The sequence below is a fragment of the Physcomitrium patens genome, chromosome 1 (genome assembly GCF_059467195.1).
Source record: "Physcomitrium patens ecotype Gransden chromosome 1, ASM5946719v1, whole genome shotgun sequence".
Classification (NCBI taxonomy): domain Eukaryota; kingdom Viridiplantae; phylum Streptophyta; class Bryopsida; order Funariales; family Funariaceae; genus Physcomitrium; species Physcomitrium patens.
Genome location: NC_143410.1, coordinates 26,722,352 through 26,745,830, shown reverse-complemented (window position 1 = coordinate 26,745,830; position 23,479 = coordinate 26,722,352). Strand labels below are relative to the sequence as shown.

The window sequence follows — 23,479 nt, the reverse complement described above, 5'->3', positions numbered from 1 at the left end:
TGTGAGCTGTCTACTTCTTCTCTGCTTCTACTTGTGAAAATGTTTTCCAGAAACTGATTTGAGTGCCTCAAATACGACTTATCCTGTGAAGCAACACTATCGGATTTGCCTCAGTCTCGTTTTCAAATTGAAAGAGGATTTAGATCATTCTTGTCTCATTTGCATATACAGGGAATCCAAGGCCGAAGCTAAAGCATTTGCTGATGTTTCTATTCTCATTTTACTATTATATTGAGAAACTATCAAAGATAAATTGTGCATAAAGAGTTATTTGACATGTAATATATTGTTATTATACATAGGTATTTCAAAGTTTTTCTATCATCCTTGCACAAAGATGGGATCTAGCTCCAAATTAGCATCTTAATATTTTGTGGACATCTCTGTCAAATATTGAATTGCTTTTGTTAAGAAAAGTGGGAAATCAAGAGAGAGAAAAATAAATAAATAAAAATAAATAATAAAAAAGAAAAATCAAGAAAAATGGTACAATCAAGATAAATATTGGTATTGCAACTAGGATCCAAAATAGTTTCTATACAAGGCAATCTAAAAAAGATATCTTTGTATTTTGATAAAGGGACAAGTTTAGTTTCTTTACTATGTAATATATTTTTAAGTTTTTTATATGTCCCTTATTTGCATCAAAATCTTATTATATAAGCATTTGATGAGATATTCAATTCACTTGATATAAACTTGATAATCTTCTAATTTCTCTTTCTATATTGTATATTGTGTGATCTTCAATTTTGTATTAGGAATGGGAGCATTTTGTGATGTGTACTTTTAAATATATTTAAGAAAGATGTACTCCAATTACAATAATATGTTGATATATTAATTGTATATATGTTTCTTAAAGATATATTAGACATAAAATGTATTTTTTTTCTTATAAAAGTTGTATTGGTGAAATAAATTGAAGTATTTTTAAATTATTATATAATTAATAATATTCATTATTATCTATTTTATTATTATTATAAAGTAGCATTATGCTAATATATGTATTTATTTTTATAAATTAATTACTTAAATTTCTATGTCATCAACATATATATTTACTCCAATAATTAAATAGCTAATATGAATACGTAGAAGTAGATTAAAATAAATAAATTTGATAATAACTTACAGAGAAGCTTCATAGAAGCTTTATAAACAAAGCATTGACTTTATATGTATTTTTAATTGATTGATAGATTTAAAACTTGGCCAATAAGTTAGCCACATATCACATGTCTTGATACTTTTTGGTACAAGCTAACTATAAGGCACATATATAAAAAAAACTTGCTTTGGAAGTTAAAACACATGTCTTGCAAATTGGACACTTGTTGGAGGTCCTATAGAATGTTGCCATAAAGCTCCTAGTTAGATAGTATGTATGGAGGTAAGAGTGAAGCCTTCTTTTTTCTTATCAATGCCTTTCTAGTCCTTAATCTTGTTTCAAGTCTTTTTAGTCTTCTTGTCTTTGGCAAAGGCCATTCCACTTTCAATATTATATTAATTTTGAGTGAATGTCTATATTTTTTAAGTCATACAAGAGTGTATCAAGTCTTTATTTGTTTGAGATTCATATCCTTGATATAATAATAATAATATGCATATATTTAAACTATGTAGCAATTTTACTAAAGTTTATCAATATAAGTTATTTTTTAGAGTATTGTTTCTACTAGATCACTTTGCATTTGCATCAAACATAGAATAATTGTACTAAAACTTAATGTCTTAGATGGTTCTTTGTACTAATATTTTTTACTCAAGCTACAAAAATAAAATAATTAGAAATTTAAATTTTTTAATGTAATACAAGCTTAAGTACTGAGAAATTAAAAAGTTTGAGATCCAAATAATAGATAATAACATAGAGGCAGAAAAAAGCTTAGAAGTTGCACATTTTTTTTTTAAGTCATTTGAATAATTCTAAGAAAATTGTTTAAAAAATAGTTGTTTGTTTTTAATATAATCCTTTCAAGGACCTTCAATATCCAAATTATAGAATAGCTGATACCCTTCTATTATTTATATTATACAAAGATGGTAAATTTAAAATTATAAAAGAAAATTAGATCTAGTGGAATTATTGCTTTTTAATAGATAGATTGACATTACATGATACTAGATACATAAGTTTTTTAAATAATAGTCTAAAAGATAAATCATTTTTTTTTTCTTTTTAGCAAAATTATGTTTTTTAAGTAAATATTTAATAGCCTATTTTTAATCCTATATTTTACAAATATTTAGTTGTTATAGCAAAAACTAGAGCAAAGATTAGAAGAGATTAAGATGAATCATAAATTATAGTTGTTATCATAGTTTATATTTGTTAGAGTAAATAAAAGATGTTTTTGAAATAATAAGTTATAGAAGATAGTATTTATATATCTTGGGCAATAGATTACACTTCTAAAGAAAATCTGAATCTAAAATGTGCATAAATTAATTCAATGTTAGTGCTAATATAATGAATTATTATTTTTAATTATATATTTAAATTTAATTTATAAAATAAATAATTTATTAGCATAAAATAATTATAATTTATATTATAGCAATGAAGATATATTTGTACATATAAACCAAAAGACTAAAAAAAATATCTAAGTTCAAAATATAAAAAGAAAGATATCTTACTTAATTTTATATTTATCAATTGACATTGTATCTACAAATTAGTGAGATATTATTGTAACCACACTAAAGAAAATTATAAAAAAAATTCATATATTTATACATATTTATTCAATTTGGAAAAAATATATAATAATTTCTTAAATTGATACATAACTTAAAAATTGAATTATTAAAAGCTTATAAAATAGACTTAATTGTAAAAAAGAAATTCAAAGGCATGAGTATTTATACTTAGATAAAGGTTTTAAAACAATACAATGTATTATAAATGAAGTGATATTATAAAATATATTTTAAAAAAATTTGCAATAAATTTAAAATTAAATCATTTTTTACATGCTTAATATATAATTTTTAATTATTTGTAATTTAATATATGTAAGTAATTTTTTTATTTTCTAAATATAATAAGATTTATTTTGAGATTACTATATTAAAATTTAAATTTGGTATTTTATTAAATAATAAAAATTAACAAATAATAATTATATTATATATACTAGTTTAATATGTTATATAGTATATTTTAAATTTTATTATTGATAATTTTAAGAATGATTTTAAATTTGGATGGTAATTTTTAGATAATTCTTAATTTGAGTGCAATGTTTTATTTATTATATATATTTTTATATTTTTAATTTATGTTTGGTTGGATTTCAATGTCTACTTCATGTCAATTAGAATATTAACAATAATTGAAGTCTCATCATGGCACATTGAAAGATAATTAAATAATCTTATATAAAAATAAAAGATAAAAATAAATTGATTAATGTGGCATCATATAACTTTTATTGTCATTAATTACATGTTCAATGATGGAAAAACGAAATGGTTTTATACCCTATACAACCACAGAAAAAAAAATCAAGTATTTAAAAATCTTTGAATATTTTTAAAAATAACATCTTAGAGCCAACTTCTACATGTGGTTTTTTGCAAGATGATTTTATAAAGACCTTAAGTCTTTAAGGTTATAAAGATCTTAAATTTGTCTATAATTTCAAATTCTTTACAGATTATGTATGTTGTTTTTGTAAACTTGCAATTACAATCAATTTGACAAGCTCCAAATTAAACCTTTCTTTATTTTTTTATTTAGTTTTCATACAACTACCATATTAGAATTATATGGAACATATTATGGTAGCAAACAAGGAGGTTTTGAAGCTATGATGTTTCATTCTATTTCTAATTATATAAATAAGTTTTTTATAGATGATTTTATTTTTTTAAAAAAATTAAAAATTAAAAAATTAAAAAAAATAAATGTTATAGGTGAAGAAGTAAAAAGGAAGTTGGCATAAGAATGCATATTAATTCAAATATATAGTTGAAAAAGAATCTTATAAGAAAAAGATAAAGGAAGCATTAATAAAATATTATACAATTAATATATAGACGGATCTTTTTTTACTACTACATTTTAGAGAAATTTTAGAATGAATTAGTAGTAAAGCAACTACTTTATACACAAGAACTATTATCTAGACTATCTATCTTGATGTGGTCTTTGAATCCATAATGAATATTTAAAGCACTTCTACAAAAATAAAAATAATTTTTTGTTGAAAAATTATATAAGAAAAAAAATATAATAATTTTTTAAATAATAAAGAATAAAAATATTATTTATAAATAATATTATATATAGTTTAATTTATTATCAAATATATTATTCTATGAATATTTTTAATTTATATTAAAATATATCGTTATTATAATTAAAAAGTTCTTATATTTTTATATAATTTTAAAAAAAATTAATTTAAATTATATTAAATATAATATCTAATATATAGTTTTTTTAAATAATTATTTCTATCATTTTAAAATCATATTATATAATAATCTAATTAAATAACATGTTATTATAAAATTATTAAAAATAAAAGAAAAATGTTTTTGGCTTGCATTACATATTGATAATATATACATCATGTTGTTGTATTTTGTGAAGTTTGCTTAAGAATGCATTAAGCATCTAATTGTAGAAGATAAAATAGAACTTGCAATAGGATCGCTCTAATAATTATGGTAGAAACTTATATAAAATTTAATTAAATTATAATAATGTTAATCAATCTTTAACTAAATTCAAAAAGAAGTCTTAAGAACTTACAAAAAAAACATAAAGAAATCATAAATTAATCTTAAAAAAATATGTATAAAAAAATCTTAAAGATACATCAAAAATAAAAACCTTAATTTTATTTTAATCAAATTTCAATGTAACTTTAAAAAAACTCTAATAAAATCTTGAACCAAACCTAACTAAATTCTAAACCAAATCTTAATTAAATCATAACCAAATCCTAAACCAAATCTTAATTAAATTCTAGATCAAATCTTAATCAAATCCTAAATCAAATCTTAATCAGATCCTAAATCCTAACCAAATCTTGGACCAAATCCTAATCAAATCCTAAATCAAATCTTAATCAAATCCTAAATCCTAACCAAATCTTAAATTATATTTTAAATCAAACTTTAATTAAATTCTAAATCTTAATCAAATATTAGATTAAATTCTAATCAAATCTTAAATCCTAATTAAATCCTAAATTCTAAATCGTGATCAAATCTTAAACTAAATTTTGATTAAATTTCAATCAAATCTTAATCAAATTTTAATCAACTTCTAATAAAATCTTTAACTTTGATATTAGATGAAATCTTAATTGTGAACCAAATCGTAATAAAATTCTAAATCATTATTCTAAATTAAATCCTAATAAAATCCTAAATGCTACAACAAATCTAATCAAATCCTAAATTCTAAATCAAATCATAATCAAATCCTAAATTATGAACAAATTCTTAAAAAATTCCTCAATAGATTGAAATTTCAACAATTAATGAACAAACTATTATTATCAAGTCAAAATTTGCATACTTTTCAAAAACTTGGTTGAAAATAAGCACACAAAATAAAATCAATCATACTTATCAATTGAAAGAAATATAAGATAATTCATTTGGATGTTGAGAAGCTTTGTTCTTTAACCTTGATATCGAGCTTCTAGCACCAATATCTCCTTCTTCAACTATTGAATTTCTTTCAAAATTTATACAAATGTTAGAAATTAAGTCTACTATCCATAGAAACAATTTTCATTTTAATCCAACTAACACATTGTTAAAGATCTTAAAAACACTCATCGACCTTCAAATTCCAATTTTTGAGATTTTATGTCATGGATACACTTTATAAGAGACCAAGTAAGAAGTTGAATAGAAGAGTTTCAATAAAAAATCTAACAAAAACTTCATTAAATCATATGAATATAAGATCAACACCAAGAGAGATAAGTTAGAATTTTAAGAGATATATTGTCAAGATTAACAATCCTTTCAACCTTGATTTTAATATATTTTAGGTATTAGGAAGCTTTTTAAGAAATTTTCATATTTCTTGGAGACGAAGCAACCTTAGAAAACTTCTCAAATAATTTTTTTAATCTTTTTATAATTTTTTAGAATCTATAGAATATTTTAAGTATTTATTAAAATATTTTAAAATATTTAAGAATCTTATAGAATATTCTATTAGAAATTTAAAGAATCTTTTAGAATCTTTTAGAATGTAATAAAATATTCTAAAAATCTTCTAAAAATCTTCTTATTGGATGTTTATAACATCATCTCTCCCTTTAATTTTGAGTATAAAGAGCATCAGTTTCATATCTGTAATAGAATGACCAAAGCTCAAGCATCATCTTCAAGATTTTTTTTATTTGAATTGATTATAGCATGGAAATTTATTCCCTTGAGAAGGTTTAGCTTCATCTCAAAAATAATCTTGTAAAAGTTGCAAGAATTGGAATAATTGATCTAGTAGTAGTGATAAAGAAATTTCCAACTTTGGCTCTATTTTGAGATTTATGATTTTAAAACTTTCTAAATACTTTTCAATTTGACACATGGATCATAAATTGGATACACTAAATTCTAAAGTTATTAGTAATACCTATTCTTTTCTTTATATACAATATTTTAGCAATAGCTTCATAAAAAAGTCATCTAAAATAGATTAAGATTTTTGAAGATAATATTGATAAAATTATTGTATCTTTTGTAGTACATAAATTAGAATTTTTGCTAGTTTCTATGTATGCTCATTGATTTCATAGCCATACCAATGAATAAAATATTCCAACTTGCTTCTTTTTTGCCAAGAATCAATGACCTTTTTTACCTTATATTGCATATGATTATCTATTTCAATAAGGTTTTAGGTGGTGATGGTTGCATTCTTCTTGAAATAGTTTATTTCAAATAAACCTCTAAAAAATAAATATGAAAGACAAGATGTACTTTCATAGATGTAGGTAGTTCTAACTAATAAGCTACAGATTGATTTGCTTTTGAATACAAAATGGCCCTAGTCTTTGGTAGTCTAACTTATTGCAAGGCCAATTGGACTTGATATTTTGTCAAAGAAGCCATATTTTATCTCTAACTTGAAAAGCAAGGAATTCATTTCTAAATTTATTTTAAGATGATTTATAAGAACCTTGAGTTGCTTATAAACAAAGCTTCAAAGTTGTTTAGAACTATAATAATTTTTTTGAAAGATTTCAGTTGCTAGGTTTTTATCCTTTGATATATTTAACAAATCAAGATTTAGATGGTAATCATATTTAATCTAAAATGCTATTTATTGAATTAAGACATAAAAAATATTATTATAAGAAAATTATACTAAAAATAAATATGAGATCAAATCATCTTATTAATAAATGATGGTATATTACAAATATTATTCCAAAATTTTATTGACTTATTCTATTTAATCATTGATTTGAAGGTAGAAGGCAAAAAAAAAAAAAAAAAAATGATATTCACTTTCAATATTTTTAAAATAGATTTCCAAAACTTTGATATAAATTGAGGTCTTTAATCAAAAATGATATCATTAAGTAGGCTATGATATTGATATATGTTGCCTAAAAAGAATCCTATTATTTCTTCTTCAAAAATTATCTTTTTGCATGGGAAAAAATATGCCATCTTTGTAAGTCAATCCACAAAAATATAGATAGTATCAAATATAACTAATGGTCATAGATCAATAATAAAATCAATTGATATTAAAGACCATAATTGCTTCAAAATTAGTAGTGGCTATAGAAGTCCATAAGGACAATGTTGAATTTTTTTGGATCTTAAAAAGATGTCACACGAGAAGACAAAGTCTTTTATGGTCTTCAACATTTGAGGGCACCAAAAATCTTCAAAGATAAGCTCGAATGTTTTATTAAATCCAAAATGTCCTACAGCTGAGAAATCATGACAAGATTAAAGAACATAAAGTTGCATCAATCTTTTTGGAATATATAAATGATCTTTTAAATACAAAAGATCTTCCATAAACTTGAAGTTTTAGTTGTCAAGGCATTTTTGGATATTATAAACCAATAAATCTTTAGTTGATGTTGCACAAATTTGTTCAAGAAAACTTAAATTAATAGGTATAACTACAGAAGTAGCACAAAGATAATATTATTTTCGCTGCAAGATAGTAATATATTGCTGATTAAATATTGCTTCTTTAATCTTTTGAATAAGATATGATCTTTTTTATAAATTATTTGATTGTCTTCACTAATTTTTTAGATGATATATAATCACAAAATCAAAACAAGATATTAATATATTCCAATAAGCTTGGTGATAATTCAAAATCAGAGCTAATATGAAATACTCTAGATTTTTATGATTTGTATATATAATCATAGGATATATAGCAACTTCTAGCAAGTGATACAATTTTTAGAAAGAATCTACAATCAGAAAAAGCTCTTTATTATCAAACTTACAATTGTTCTTCATAACTAAAATTTTTGTAGAATAGAATGCAATTAGGTGGAGCTTTCCATCCTTTCTCATTTGTGATAGTACAACTCTTCATGCAAAGTTGAAAACATCAATCTCCAAATAGAAGGCCTTTATAAAATTTGGATCTATTAAAATTAGAGATGTAGAAAAAGCTACCTTCAAATCTTAAAAAATCCTTTACACTTGAGATTTCCATTTCAATATATCTTTAGATGTTAATCAAGTAAAAAAAAAAAAAAAAATCAAAAGTAATTCTTGATAAATATCCAATAGAAATTAGCAAATCCAAGAAGACATTATACATCTTGTATTGTCTTTAAAGTTATTTACTATATTATAGCTTGAACTTTCTTTAGATCCATCAAAAGACCTTTATTTAAAATAATATATCCATAAAATTATATTTTTAGATAATAGAATATATATTTCTTCTATTTGGCATATAATCTTGTATCTTGTATCTTTTGCAAGACTAATCTTACATATTTTTTATGTTCTTTAAGAGCCTTGGAGTAGATTTTAATATTATTAAGATAGCATACAACAAACTTATCTAAGAATTTTTAAAAAGTATCATTTATCAATAGTTATAATATACTTGGAGCATTTATCAATTCAAAAGGCATGACATTATATTCAAAATGTTTGTATTTTGTTTAAAATATTATCTTCTATTTATCTCTTTTTTTAATCCACATTTAATTATATACTCCTTCGAGATCTATTTTAATGCAAATCTTGGCTTAACCAAGGATCTCTAAAAGTCTTGATATCAATGATAATGGATAAAAAAATTTTATAATTATTTTCTTAAGGCCGCAATAATCAACACATATTTATAAAGACCCATCTTTTTTCTTTACAAAAAATATTAATACACCTGCTAGAGATTTGAAATATTTAATAATGGTTTTTGTAAGATTTTTATTGATACAATCTTTCAATGTGAAAAGCTTGTTTTGTTATAGATTATAGATTAGGCCAAATGATAGTTCAATTCTTTAATAAAGATCAATAGCACAATAATACGGTTGATTCTTTGGCAATATATTAGTATTCTTTTTTTCAAAGATATCTTAAAAAAAATTATACTATTTTAGGATAACTACTAGTGAGCTTATTTTTTCTAAGGCTAGAATTCCATAAATGATAAAAAGAATTTTCTTTCTAGTTGTCTTCATAAAAGTCTTCGCTCTAAGAAATAAAAGCTTTGTTATTGATGACGTATTGATAAGTTTTTCTTGAAGGTATACTATAGGAAATTCAACCTTATTAAACTTCTAATTTATAAATGGATTATATCTTTCTAATCACAAAAATCCTATAATAATAGAATTAGATAAGGTTCTAATAATATTGAATAATATTTTGCTACTATGGCCTTCAAATGATATTTCTAGTAGTATGGTCTCATGAATAATATAGCTTGAAGATAAAGGTTGACCATCTATTATTTCTGCATGTATAAGTTTTAATTTTTGTACTAAAGTAATTTTATGAAGTTTAAAAAACTCTTCATTTAAAAAGCAAAGGGCCATATCTTATGGCTAGGCTTCTTTGTTTTTCTAAATGATTACACTCCTAGTCCTAGTCGTATGTTGTTTTTTTAAACAATTACTAGATTTGTGGCCTTCTTTATAATAATACAAGCAAAGACCTTGTTAAAATTAACACTTTTTTTCTTTTGTTATAATTTGCATATTTTTAATTCTAAAGTGTGGAAATAATGTATTTATTGAAGGAATAGAGTACAAATTTTTAGTGCATTGCTTTGTCAAAGTCCACAAATATTGATCTTTGTAATTTAAAAATAATTGATTATTATACTTTATAGCTTGGCTAATAGCTTCATTGAGTATTTGGAAATCAGATAATGATAATAATAGGTCTTTTATACCATCTTTTAGTCTTCAATAGAATTGGATCATAAAAAATTATTCATTTCAATTAATATTACAAGCCAATTTTCTAAAATTAGATATATAAATAGATGCAAAGCATAATCTTTAATATGATGAGCAAATCTTTGTTGTCGCCTATTGAACCTTGTTATGTTTTTCAAATACATCTAAAAATACTTCTAAAAAAGCTTCAAAGTTGTTCAAGATTGAAGATGTCTTTTCAAATAAAGAAACAAACTAAGTTAAGACTTGTCTTGTAAATAAGGTTCCAACGAAACCAACTTGCAATTCATCTATAGGATAGTGCTTATATTGAAAAAAAATTATCAATCAAATTTAGTTAACAAATCCTCAAAACTTGAAGAATATCCATGAAGTTTTTTAGAAGACTAATTTGAGGCTCTTTACATTTTCGAATAGGTAAATTTTAGTATTAAGATATAAAATCTTAAAAAAATAGTTCTATTATAAGCTGAACTATTCTAAGTCTTACATCACCATCAAATCTTTTAAAAAATCCCTCAATTTCAGCAGTTCTATGAAATAAAGCATTGATTGTATTTATAATAACATCTAACTTAGACTTGAAATATTCAACTATATTAATATCTTTACCTCTAGGCATCTTGAAAGAAAAAAATAGAGTTTTTAAACAATATCAATTTAAAAGAAGATACTTTGTAACTTCCAAATCACTTAAATGCTTTCAAGAAGAGGGATAGTCTATTGTCTATCAAAAAAGATCAAGCCTTAGTATTAATAAGAGGGAAATTTCTACAAACTATCACAGATTCATTATATAAAAAATCAAACAAGAAATTGAATATAAGAATTTTAACAAGAAAGCCAGGAAGAACTTGATTAAGTTAGATGAATATAAGTTTAACACTAAGAAAGATAAGATAGAGCTCTAAGAGATTTATTGTTAAGACTTAGGATCTTTTTAGCCTTGATTCCAATATGTATTAGATATTAGGAAGCTTCTCAAAAGTTCTTATGTTGCTTGAAGATGAAGCTTTTCAAACAACTTTAATTTTTTTAGTACTTTCTAAAACCTATTAAAATATTTTAAAAATCTTGTATAATATTCTAAAATATTTTAATAATAATTTTAGAATATTCTATTTATATATTCAATGAATCTTTTAAAATCTTCTTGTTGGATATTTGTAACATCTCAATCCACTTAAAAATTTATTTTATGGCTATAAAAAATAAATAGAATCCATTTTTATAAAAGACAATTTTAACACTACAAGATTTTACTATCTACTTATTTTTTATCTATGTTTTTTTATTATGTCTTTTTAATTAGACTCATCTATAATAAAAGACTTTCTTTCTTCTTTTACTTAATGGCTATGTAACTACATGACAACGTCTATACAAAAAATATTTTCAAGAGCTAGTAATTTCAAATTTAAAATAATTACTATTCTAATATAATAACAATGTATAATTATATTTATTATATATTGATTTACTATAATATATAATTATAGTAATTATAACAATATATTGATTGTAGTTATTACATAACAATATATAATTGTAGTTAATACCATGTACAATATATTGAGAATATCTCAAGATCCATAATGAACTTGCAGTTGAAATTTAAATTTTATATGAAATTTTATATATAAACTTAGTGTTTTCTTATCTTGAGACTTGATTGAATAATTAGTGATAGCCAGAAGTCCAACGCTTTTTTAAGGCAACTTTCTCAACTTTGACAACAATGTCAGAATAGAACAAGTTTGCTTCAAGAAAACGTTGGGCCTTTACTTGCCACTAATTGTTTAAAAAAGTTGCAAGTTTATAAAATTAAAATATTATTTATAGCTTGACTTCACAAAGACAATCACATCAAATATACAAGTCTAAGATGCACAAGAGTTTTCAAAATGTGATTAAATATGCTAAAATCTATTTCTATTCTTATAGAAATTTCTTCTGAACATGTATTATCCTACAACTTTCAATCTGATCATTAAGCTAGATTCAAAATTCTCCACAAATTAACTTATATTCTTAACTAACTTTATACAAAAAAATCAATCATAAATTCAATACAAAACTTTGGATATCACCTAATTTCTAGTAGATACTAAAAATATCAATTTTTAGGTACCTATACAATAATTCTATTATATCTCAAAAATCCAATATTCAAATACTATGAAATTTTCATACACAACTTTTTAATACAATCATCTATACTTATAAAATTTTGAGCAAAAAATTCGTCCAAAAACTCAAGATATGGCCCAAATCAAAACCTCTATTAAAAACGTCACTTATAAATTCTAATTTTGAATACTAACTTCCAACAACTCTTTTTCTTTTGATCTAGATTGGAATGTATCAATTTCTTTATATAAAATGTAGCTCTTGAAGTCAGCTTTTAAATCTCACTTTTTGATAATGAATGCTTTTCTACAACTCTCTATATGTTTAAAAGAGTAACAATAGGTACCAAACTCACATCCTAACTTCAAATGATCATATCTCCCTCATCAAAATTCTAAATCATACATTTTTTCTTCCCAACTTCTAGCCAAAAGCATAAGCTTTTTGAATCTAAATTCCAAACTTTGAATGGATTGTTTTGCCTAAAATGGTCTGCCCTAAGGTGGTCCCAAACTCTAGTGTAGTCCCAAACAACATCTCAAAGTCCATTGAGCATGACTTTCAACCAATGGAATTGAAGTCCTCTATCATTCACCTTATCCATCCACATGGAATGGCTTAGGAGTCAAAATATTATACTTTTGATACCAAAGCCCTTTTACATTTATTACTAATAAATCCTACAATTTCTATCTTCAATTATAAAACTCATACTATAAACTTAAACAAATTAGACAAGTGTTTTATTTTTATTATTTTTAATTTTAATTATAATCCAAAATTTAATAACATTTCATATTATTTTTATATATTATATTACTTTTCAGCACAACAACAATTAAATCTATGCTTCATTGAGATCTAAGCAAAAATATTTTTCTCCTATTTGTATAAACTTTTAGATTTATTCTTGTATTTGTAAATTTTTCTTTAAATTAATGAAAAAAATAGAATAATTTTTGAAACTAGATTTTGGTTTGCTATTGCCTTTAAATAACTTAGTAAAAAAAGACTATACGTCTCTATAATATTTATTGTAAATTCCTAAAGAAATAAAAATAAATAAAATTATAAAAATATAAATCAAAAACCTGAACTATATTTTGTAAAAAAGAATAATAATTTATTGGTAATAAAAAAAATAAAAAATAAAAACAACGACAACAAGAGAAAATTTACTAACAAAGAAAGAATCTCTAAAAATGACATCCTTGATAACATCAAATTCAACCTATTTGTTTTTTATTCTATAAAAATATCTCACAAAAGAATAATAATTCAAAAATAGTTTGTTGTTAGCAATCTGATTTATCAACCAACAACTTCTAAATTCATTCTTAAATTCATTCTTAAATTGCAACAAAAAAAAAAAAAGGTTATTTTGTGATTTCTCTTAATCTTATTTACTATCTTATGATATTATCAAACTCTAATTAAAAAAAATGCCACAAACTATTATCATCATCTCAACATCAATAAATGCAAATATGTACAAAATCTTCTAAAATCTTTAATTTTACAAAATTGATATTTATCTTTTTGGTTTAATATCTTCCTGCCTAAAAATATAATATGCAGATATTTTAGATTTGTTTCTATTATCTACTCAAGGGCAACATGAAGAAAAACCAATAAAATAACTTTCCATTTAATTTTCAACTAATTCACAAAAGTATTATACATTCAATAAATACATTTACTTAAAACTTCTGTATTTATAATATTAGTTTTTGTTGCTTCAAGGATATGAATATCTACAAATGTCTATGTGTTGCAATTCCGTGCAGTCTACGTTCAGAGCCACAGCGATTCCGCCACCGCTCACCGCCCGAGTTCACTCCAATGGACCTCATTCATGCAGAGATCGCCGCTAGAGTCCGGAGTCGCCTGTCGAATTCACCTGCGCTGCTGCATGGCAATTTGACATGGGCACAGCTCCAGATGCGAGACTGGAACTGAATCCCACACCCACATTGGAAATTGTCGTGAATCCATCACTTCAAACTGGACGTTCGGCGTGCGGTTTCTTGCCCCTCCTCACCGAAGTTGTGTGCTGCGGTCTCTGAGAGGTGGACTCCAGTCTGACTGGTTTCGACGCTCTCTGTGTCTGCACTGCTCCACCTGTGAATGGAAAATCTAGTGAGCTGGGGACTCAGTCTTGACTCTTGGGGCCATGTCCTTTTTACGACACTGCTGCGGAATTCCCTTGTTCGGGGTGGTGTGCAACCTTGTGTGCAAGCATTGTTGGTTCAGGTCGTGCTCAGCCGCTGCACTGATCGCTGCACAGCTCAAGTCGATCCAGTGCCGCGTTCGCTAGATTCCTCCCGGACGTTGGTTAGTGCTAACAGCCCGAGTTGACTCCGAGTGCATGAGTAACTCCGAGGTGAAGATTCTGAAATTCTCACTGTCAAAGGGACAGGCGGTTTGGTGATGGAATAATAGGATAATCGAAAAGAACAGAAAGAAATGAGATTTTCCCGGAACAATGTCCGTCGATGAATCTTCATAATTCTAGTTACCCACTCGACGGCTCTTCAGCTCCCTACTCGATCTCGCCAAGTTCGCTTGTGCACTGCGTTGTGCTTGTGTGATTGAGTGATATCTGCTTCTAATCAGCCCGCGATTCGTGTCAGCGTCAGAGCTTGTGCTTTTGTCCTCCGTTGCATACATGCATGAAGCACACTTGCGAGCCTGCGGAGGGAGCTGGGGGACGGGGAATGGAGTTGGTGGGGGTGAAGATTTACTGAGGGGCAGAAGCGGGCAGGGCATTTGGAAAAAGCTTGAAGGGAGGATGTGTAATGAGCCCACAACATCGACGGATGCAGCACATCAATTTGTGAGTGATCTCAAGTCGTAGGCTTTTGCTCCTGAGGAGTAACCTTCTCAAGATGGCCAGTATCGGTTGAAAAAAGGGGGTTTGCTTACGAAGACCATTTCAAAGTAACCATCCACAAAGGCTTCCAAATCATGATGGCCAAAAGTTGTATGCTTCCTGTGTCTATTTAACATCAAGGCTAATAAATTATGCAATCTATTTTCAAAGAAGAAAGGCAGCTTGGAACGAGGCATTGATGGAACTTCCAAAACCTGTCGATAATGCATCTCTTTACTAATGCATATTAAACGTGCCGCACCGACCTCCAAGAAACGTTATTTTCGCCGTAACTTAAGACCCTGACTCTTTCTTTGGACCCATGATTTATGGGCCAATTACTAAACCAAGACATGAAACTGACAATCATCGACCAGCCTTTCCTTCCCGCAATCTTTTGCTTTGACTTTTACAGTAACTCCGAATCCAGAATCTTTTCTCAAATTTGATCTCACAAAATTAACTAAAAATACTAGAATCATGACGATTGAGGGCTTGTGGTCCCTGTTTTTGTAAATTTTATAACGAATAATTATAAATTTATCTGAACTAATTTTTATTTGATAGATTTATTAACATAATTAATTTAGGCAAAAGTTGCAGCTTATTCTGTGTAACAGTAAGACTTGTTTCATGAACGCACTTGATTTGTGGATAATACATATTTTCATAATCGCCACCGATAATTTCTATATAGATGTACACACACACACACACACAGGTGCACATATATATATATATATATAACCTCTCTAGAATCACTCAGTTTCTATGTGTGGTGGAGTGAAGAATTCTTAACACATTTGAGGTTGTTGCGGACCCCTATGTTGTGTATGCAACCTAAAGACCAGACGTGATGCAACAGCCGCAATTTGAACTGCAATAAAAGCCAATACAGACGCCACTTGCCGACATCGTGGGGTATTAAGGAGTGAGAAGGGCTTCGGTTCCTTACGGTGGGCGCCCCTTCTCTCTCGGAGAGTAATGCACATTTTCGGAAATCTGGAGATGGTTCACAAAGTCTGGGGCCCAATCCACGCAGCATGAGATCCTGCTCCACGTCTACATTCTATCCAACATCAAATAACGTGAGTCAAATTTCAGATGTCGGTCGCAGTAATCTCTAAGTGTTATTATCTCGGTTCGCGATGTCATCAGCAGGGGTAGCGTGTTGGTACGAGTTTGCGCAGGTGTTACATAAAATCCATGAAGCACTCCGTTATCGCGAAACCTTGAATTTGTGGATGGAGACAGGAGGAAATTTAGAAAAACCTGGTAAAATTTGCACGTTCAGAAATCAACGAGCACCTCATTGCTTCACATTGGCTATTCCGTCGGCTTTTTATCTTTCTGGTTTATTTTTTAAAAAAAGTTATTGGAACATGCTTTGTGTATTTTTTCCTGTAGATCCTGTTTCAGAACAGGCACTGAGACCTTTAGCACGGAGAATTTACTTTCACCATGGTTCTCACTATTTACAGTTGAATCGTGGAGCGTTACTGGTCGACTTGTGAGACTGAAGTTGCAGTAATAAGGTTTTGGCTCAAGCTTCCATTTTTGAAATGGCGCCGGACAAGTTCCCAAAAAAGTCCATGGTTTAGCACGTTAGCTGTACCTCTGTCTCTAATGTCTCTGGTGTTCAGAGTGGATACGCGCTGAATCACTGGTGGTCGTTGCCGATGTTGCTAGTGTGCGTTGCAGCTTTATAAGTACAAATGGATTCTACACATGAATGGAAAATCTGGACAATTTGTGAGGCTAAATGCAGATACACCTAAAATACGTAGAGATATTCTGTTGAAGTCCTTGAGATGAAAGTAGATATGATGAGCTGAAATTGTGCCATCTCTTTCTTCTTAATTGAAACACATGAAATGAGTTAGAGTCATCTTCGCCTTCTCCTCGCCCCTAGTCATTCAGCATCTACACAAATTTTTATCCTCAAGAAAATATCTGGCAGCACAATTGTAGAGCTTTGTGATAGGTCACGCGGCTGAAATTGCAAGTTACAAAGTTGTGAGAAGTATAGAGATAGTGTTGTTTTGAAATCTTCTTTAACTTGGAGATCAAGTACCTGCCACATAGGCTAAAAGGTTTAATCACACCTGTAATAAGTACTAAAAATTTACTTTCCAAATCTCCGAGTTCACAGCTGTTAACCAACACAAACCTAGCGTGAGATGTGAAGAACGAGACAACTACTATGAAATAGGCTCAGAGAATACACGTGCCACTCGAGTCAGGGTGCCTTGATTATTTTAAACAGCGAGGACTTAGTGAAAGGAGCAGAACAGTTCAAACAAATCAAAGAACCAAATGGGAAAAATAATTCGTTTACAGCATCTCTGTCATTTAAGATTCATGCGTTTGGAATGTACAAAATTACTACGAAGCATTGTTGGGGTGGGAAGCTTCGTCCACGGAAAAGTGGATGTTTGCATAATCGACTACTGATATTACTGAAGTCGAATAATATTAATGGTACGGGCTTATTAACAGCTTCCGCAGTAGCTTTTACGTGGATCAAGACTTTTTCACACTTTCTACAAGATCTTAATACTGAATCAAACAAGGAAAACGACTCTGTCTTCCAATTTGTCCAATACTCCAAGGATGCATTCCTTAGATGAAAAAGCCGATCAACTATGAATGAATAATAGTGGTACCAAATTGCCTGGCCCTCTGGAACAGATGGATGTGGGTCATAAAATAATTTAGTGTTAGGTATTGACCATTACCTTCAAGTAACAGTTATTTCTAATAATGTCATGCGGAGCGACCTTTGAAACCTGTTATTCAAAACTGCATCCAAATAATATTAGGTGTGATGTGGTGCCTCTTTTCTAGGTGGAACCTTTGTATGCTTGAAACGGTAGCTAAAGTTCCTTGATGTAAAAAGTGTGTACGCTATGAATGATTATGCATTGGCACAAAGCGCAGCATATTTCATCACTGCTTTCTATACTTGATCGTTTGAGAACCGTCATGACAATTTTTCGGCAACCTCACATTTGAGTTTACATCGAGTGAATCCCAACCATTGACAGGAAATATCCAATAGTTAATAAAGGATAACGAATTATGTATGGTCGAAACACTAAGCAACAAAGTAAACCTTTGACCCAGCAGACTCGTGACATTCAAAGTTAGATTGTCAAGACTTGAGAGGCATGTATGAGGTTACCGCGGGTAAGCTAGTAACAAAACCTACAGTTCTTTCCACATCACTAACCAGGATTGAAGCCGATGCAAAGTCTTTTAAGCTAATTTTCCCATTGCGAAGTTGACCATGACGATCCATTCCGACATCACGCCCTCAACAAGATGAGTGAAAGAACAGTGTTGACCATCCAAAAAATGTGCTATCCCAACTCCTGGTTATTTTCGGCAGCAAGTCCGCATTGCCGAATGTCCGCCAACAGAATCGGAGCGTCGTTGCTTGTTTGATGCCTCCGAGACTACCTCCTGGCGCTCAGCTCCGCACCGCAAACAGTTAGTATGTTATTGGTTTACTTTTCTTCTTCCTCCACCCTCGAACCCCCATATAAACTTCATCCTCGTTCTCAAGTGACATCGATCAAGAATCTGCAGGTGAAGCATTCTGTCTCATTTCGGTTAATTAAATTTCAGGTTCAGCGATGTTGTAGCAGCACCGGAACGTCAGTCGGTTACCTTGGTTCTCAGCAAGGTCGGATTCCCCGAGAGCTCACAGCGTTACTGCTATGTCGACGGCTTTCCAAGCGGTGTGGCTGGTGTGTGTGGGCCTTTTGAGCCTGCAAGCAGCCGAAGCGGGCTATTTGGCCCAGAATGGATACCACGAGCGATGGGTCCGCGCTCGCGGCACCTGGTACGGGGATCCTTATGGCGAAGGCTCTAGCGGTACGTTTCCAGCTAAGAATATGTTCAGCAATTCCTTGTCCAAACTAATTAATCTGAAAGAATTATATGTATCGTTGTCATTTTTCTGACGGTTGCTCTTGCGTTTTCAGGAGGAAACTGCGGATACACTAAGCTTTGGGGCACACCCATCGGGCCTAAAATTGTTGCCGGAAGCAGGTCAATCTATGCTAATGGGCAGGGTTGCGGCCAATGCTATCAAATCAGGTGTGTTGATCCAAACGGAGGACCCAGGCTCTGCAATCCTCAAGGCACGAACGTCGTCGTGACTGATTTCTGTCCCGGTGGAACTTACTGCAGCACCGGGGAAAATGCCTTCGACATGAGCGGGGCCGCGATAAATGCAATGGCGTTGCGTGGGAGAGAAGGCCAGCTCCGCAACCGTGGTTTGTACAACCTGCTCTACAAGAGAGTCCCTTGTCGATACAGGGGTACCAATATAGAATTCCGTGTTGATAACGGCTCCAGTCCCTTCTGGCTCAGTATTTTGATAAAGTACGTGGGAGGGCCTGGTGACATTGGTCAGGTGTACATTAGGATGGCGAACTGGTATAAGTTCCAGCCGATGAGGCATGCGTGGGGCGCTAACTGGATGATTCCCAACTACGACGGGAAGCCGTTCAGGGGCCCCATGGATATTAGAATTGTATCGAGATTGAACCGTCACACAGTGCTTGCTAGAGGAGTCATTCCCGCCTACTTCAGACCTGGAACGTCTTACAGGTCTAGAGTGCAAATGGCTTTTTAGTTTAGAATACTACCTCAACGGTAGTCCTCCAGCCACTACTGGGTTGATGAGACATTAGAATGTTGTACATTAGTTTAAGTCACGATAGTCCGTGATTATGTCTTCACGCAGATCCGTAGCCGTGTGTTGGTTCCTCGGTTCGAGGCGTTCTGGTCTTCGGATGCAAGCCCTGTCATGCAGGGTGGAGAGTTGGTATTCCTGGGAGGCTGCATAATGTGGAGCGTCTGGTGGACGAATCCGTCTATGCGACTTCAGATCTTTCTAATCTGATGCAGTACCCCATTCACGCCCCTCTTGAGAGATTCTATGAGTTGTATCCAAGGAGGAGGCAGTTTTACAAACAGTAAACACCAATATCTGTTTCCGAAGCTGGAACAAAGTGTGCTGTCCACGACCGGGACTGTTGACTGTTACTGTTTTACCATCTGTTCCGAGTATGTGTGTGTCGCTATCATTGTCCCCTTTCTGAACAAACTGACACCCTACCTTCTGACTATCTAGGCCCATGTCAACACCCAAATCACCTTCCGCAGTCAATGTACTGTCGGTGCGTCAATTTTGAATGGCGGCGGCGCGCATATCAGCAACTTTTCTCGCATCAAACTCATCTACTCCTCAAACCTTAATGACACTTTAGATACTCTTATACTTTCTTTTGCGGTGGAGATGGACCCAATGGCTATTCCACAGTTGTATTGTCAAGCCATTAAATGTGCACACTGAGCTTTTCAGTACCCAGATTCCACTTCTGGCAAATTGGAAAAATGTTCCAAATAAGATGATATGATTGTTTGTCAGCTGATACATCCTTGCTCCATCCCCTTCTTCATTCATACAAATCTCTTCCTTACAACATCTCGTGAAAGAAAGTGCCATCAATCTCTGGAGGGCCCAGCTGGTTGTGGCTGGGGGTGTCCAAGGCGGATAGTAGATCAGGAGATTGAGTATGCTTTAGTTCCAATCGATTAATGATTGTGCGCATTTTGTGCAGTGTATTACAAAATCCCATTCAGTAGTTGTAATCCAGCAACAAGTGGGGCAGCAAAGGGGATTAATTTAATAAATTAGAGTTAGGATTAGGGTGTGGTTAGTTTTCTTACTAGTGGAAGGCGCTTTGTCTTATGGGTGCTAAGTTACCGCACGCCCTGGTTGAACCGTCCACTTCAAAAGCCAGTAGAGACTATTGTAGAGCAGTCAAAAACAATGACACAATCAAACTGGAGTTAGTGGCCAAGGTCACTAATATGGAGAAGTTTGTTGTAATCCATCCAAAAATTCCGTTAGTAGGTGAAACTCTTTCCCCAGGATATACCCATAGCCTTATGGATTTTCTTCTCCATACTATGGTATTGGCAATACAAGTGGATTAGAATGTGGTGAAACAATAATCATAGTACCTGCTAAAACATGTTGTGGTAGCATACTTCATTGGATGTAAGCTATCTTTCCAAACTCTAGTGAAATGGATTGCTACTTTGAAAGAACCAATTGTATTAAGGCACAATTGTGTTAAGGTGTGATTGTCTTAAAAACCAATTGTGTTAAGGTTTTATTTTGTTTCTTATTACAATTGTAACTTAATAGAATTGGTTCTTTCAAATTCTAGTTAAATGGATTGCTACTTTGAAAGAATTGAGTAAAGGATTTTTTCAAATCCTTAGTCAACATACCACCACAACTTAGAAGCTACTTGTACTCACCTTCTACTAATTGTGGTAGAAAACTTATATAATAGAGACTTAGGTCCTTGGCTTTGATTCAAGTTGCTTAAGAAAATTTAGGATTCTTACTTGGATAACGTTAAAAAGCATCTCAAGCAAGTTCATGAAGGTGGCTTCTCAGATTACAAGAGAACTTGGAGCAATGCTCGGAAGCGATTTATATAATGCAAAAGAAATGGATTAAATTTTTTGTACAGCCATCAAAGCAAGCATTTGATGGCACACACTACTTTCAATTACCAATGCATCTATCAAAGTGGCATAAAAAATTATAATAGATTATTATAACTTATACATAAGATAATAATTTTGTGATACTTTATACTTAGATAAAATTATATCTAATAAAAGAATATAAAGGTATAAAATCACAAAAAGATAATATAAAAAATAAAGTGGTTCTCTCAATTAAAGAACAACCAACTACTTCATAGTTGTATTTGAATATAATAATGTTTGTCATCTATAAATGCTGATCGATTCTCAAACAATTATTTTTCCTCGATTCTTGATCTATGGTCAAAATCCTACCATTCTAATAAGCTCTCCAATCTCATTGGCAAAAGAGATGTACTATATCATGGATTTGACAAGTCAATATATAGCAAGGTCTAAAAACCACTATTCTGATAGACACTCTCATATTATCTAAAAAATTGAGTAGAATGACTAAGAGAAGGTTTAGAAAAAAAGAAGCCAATGTATGGCCTCTTGATATTACACTCCCAACTTCAAGCTAAAAGATTAACTACAATTCAATATACAATAGCAAAAAAACTACCAAAGAATCTTACAATGGATTTTGATGGACTGTGTTATAGACATATATAGGTACTTTAATAAATATCTATATGATTAAGTAGGAATAGATAAAAATAGATAAAAATAGGTTAATTTCATAAGTTCTTCTAGGGAAGCTTTTTAAAAGCTTCATAGATGCTGTTTTGACTTTATATATGTTTGTAGTTGATTGATAGATTAGAAACTTGATTAAGAAGTTAATCACGTATTGATAGCTTATGGAACAAGTTAACTATGTCGCGCACATATAGAAAATTCATCTTATAAGTTAAGATATGTACCTTATAAAGTCAACACGTTTTGGAGGTCTTATAAGACATCACTATATAGCTCCTAATTAAGAGTATATATGGAGGCAAGAGTGAAGCCTTTTTTACTCTTGTCAACGCCTTTCTAGTCTTTAGTCTTATTTTAAGACTTTCTAGTCTTCTTATTTTTGGCAATAGCTATTCTAGTTTAATATTATATTATCTTTGAGTGACTTTCTATTTTTCTTCAATGATACAAGAGTGTATTGAAGATTGTTTTTCTTCAAGATTCATGTCCTTCATAGTTTGATAAGAGTGCTAATCTAATATTTCTATCTTGTTTTAGAAGTAAATGGATTATCATACTTCTATTATTGGATTTTGAAGGTTACAGACTATCCACCTTTAAACAAAAAATCTTATTTTTTAATACTAATCTTATTCTTAAAGAAAGTAGATTATTCTTCTTTATGGAAATTTTTATTAGAATTTTTGATTATCCTTCTTTAATTTAAATTTTTGAATTTGTTTGAATTATCTATAGAAGAAAAGATTATGGATGCTACCCTCAGCAGAAATAAAAATAGATTTGCAACTATTGCAGATCTTCATGAACTTGTCAATATTCTAAGAGTAGAAATCTCATGTATTTCCAATGTGAATCATAG

The 23,479-nt window shown here is 29.8% G+C and overlaps 1 protein-coding gene across 1 annotated transcript; it reads left to right on the top strand.

The window, feature by feature from the left end:
* Nucleotides 1-18,859: 18,859 nt before the first annotated feature.
* LOC112276760 (expansin-B3) lies at nt 18,860-20,409 on the top strand. Its single transcript, XM_024508463.3, has 2 exons — nt 18,860-19,275; nt 19,386-20,409. Exons 1-2 carry the CDS (start codon nt 19,119-19,121, stop codon nt 20,039-20,041), a joined length of 813 nt encoding a protein of 270 aa, XP_024364231.1. The 5' UTR covers nt 18,860-19,118; the 3' UTR covers nt 20,042-20,409.
* Nucleotides 20,410-23,479: the final 3,070 nt, after the last annotated feature.

Excerpts from the sequence above, each read along its gene's own strand:
- LOC112276760 (XM_024508463.3), top strand. The coding sequence starts at position 19,119 with ATGTCGACGGCTTTCCAAGCGGTGTGGCTGGTGTGTGTGGGCCTTTTG. Across the intron at positions 19,276-19,385 it reads TTATGGCGAAGGCTCTAGCG|GAGGAAACTGCGGATACACT; the intron begins GTACGTTTCCAG and ends TTGCGTTTTCAG.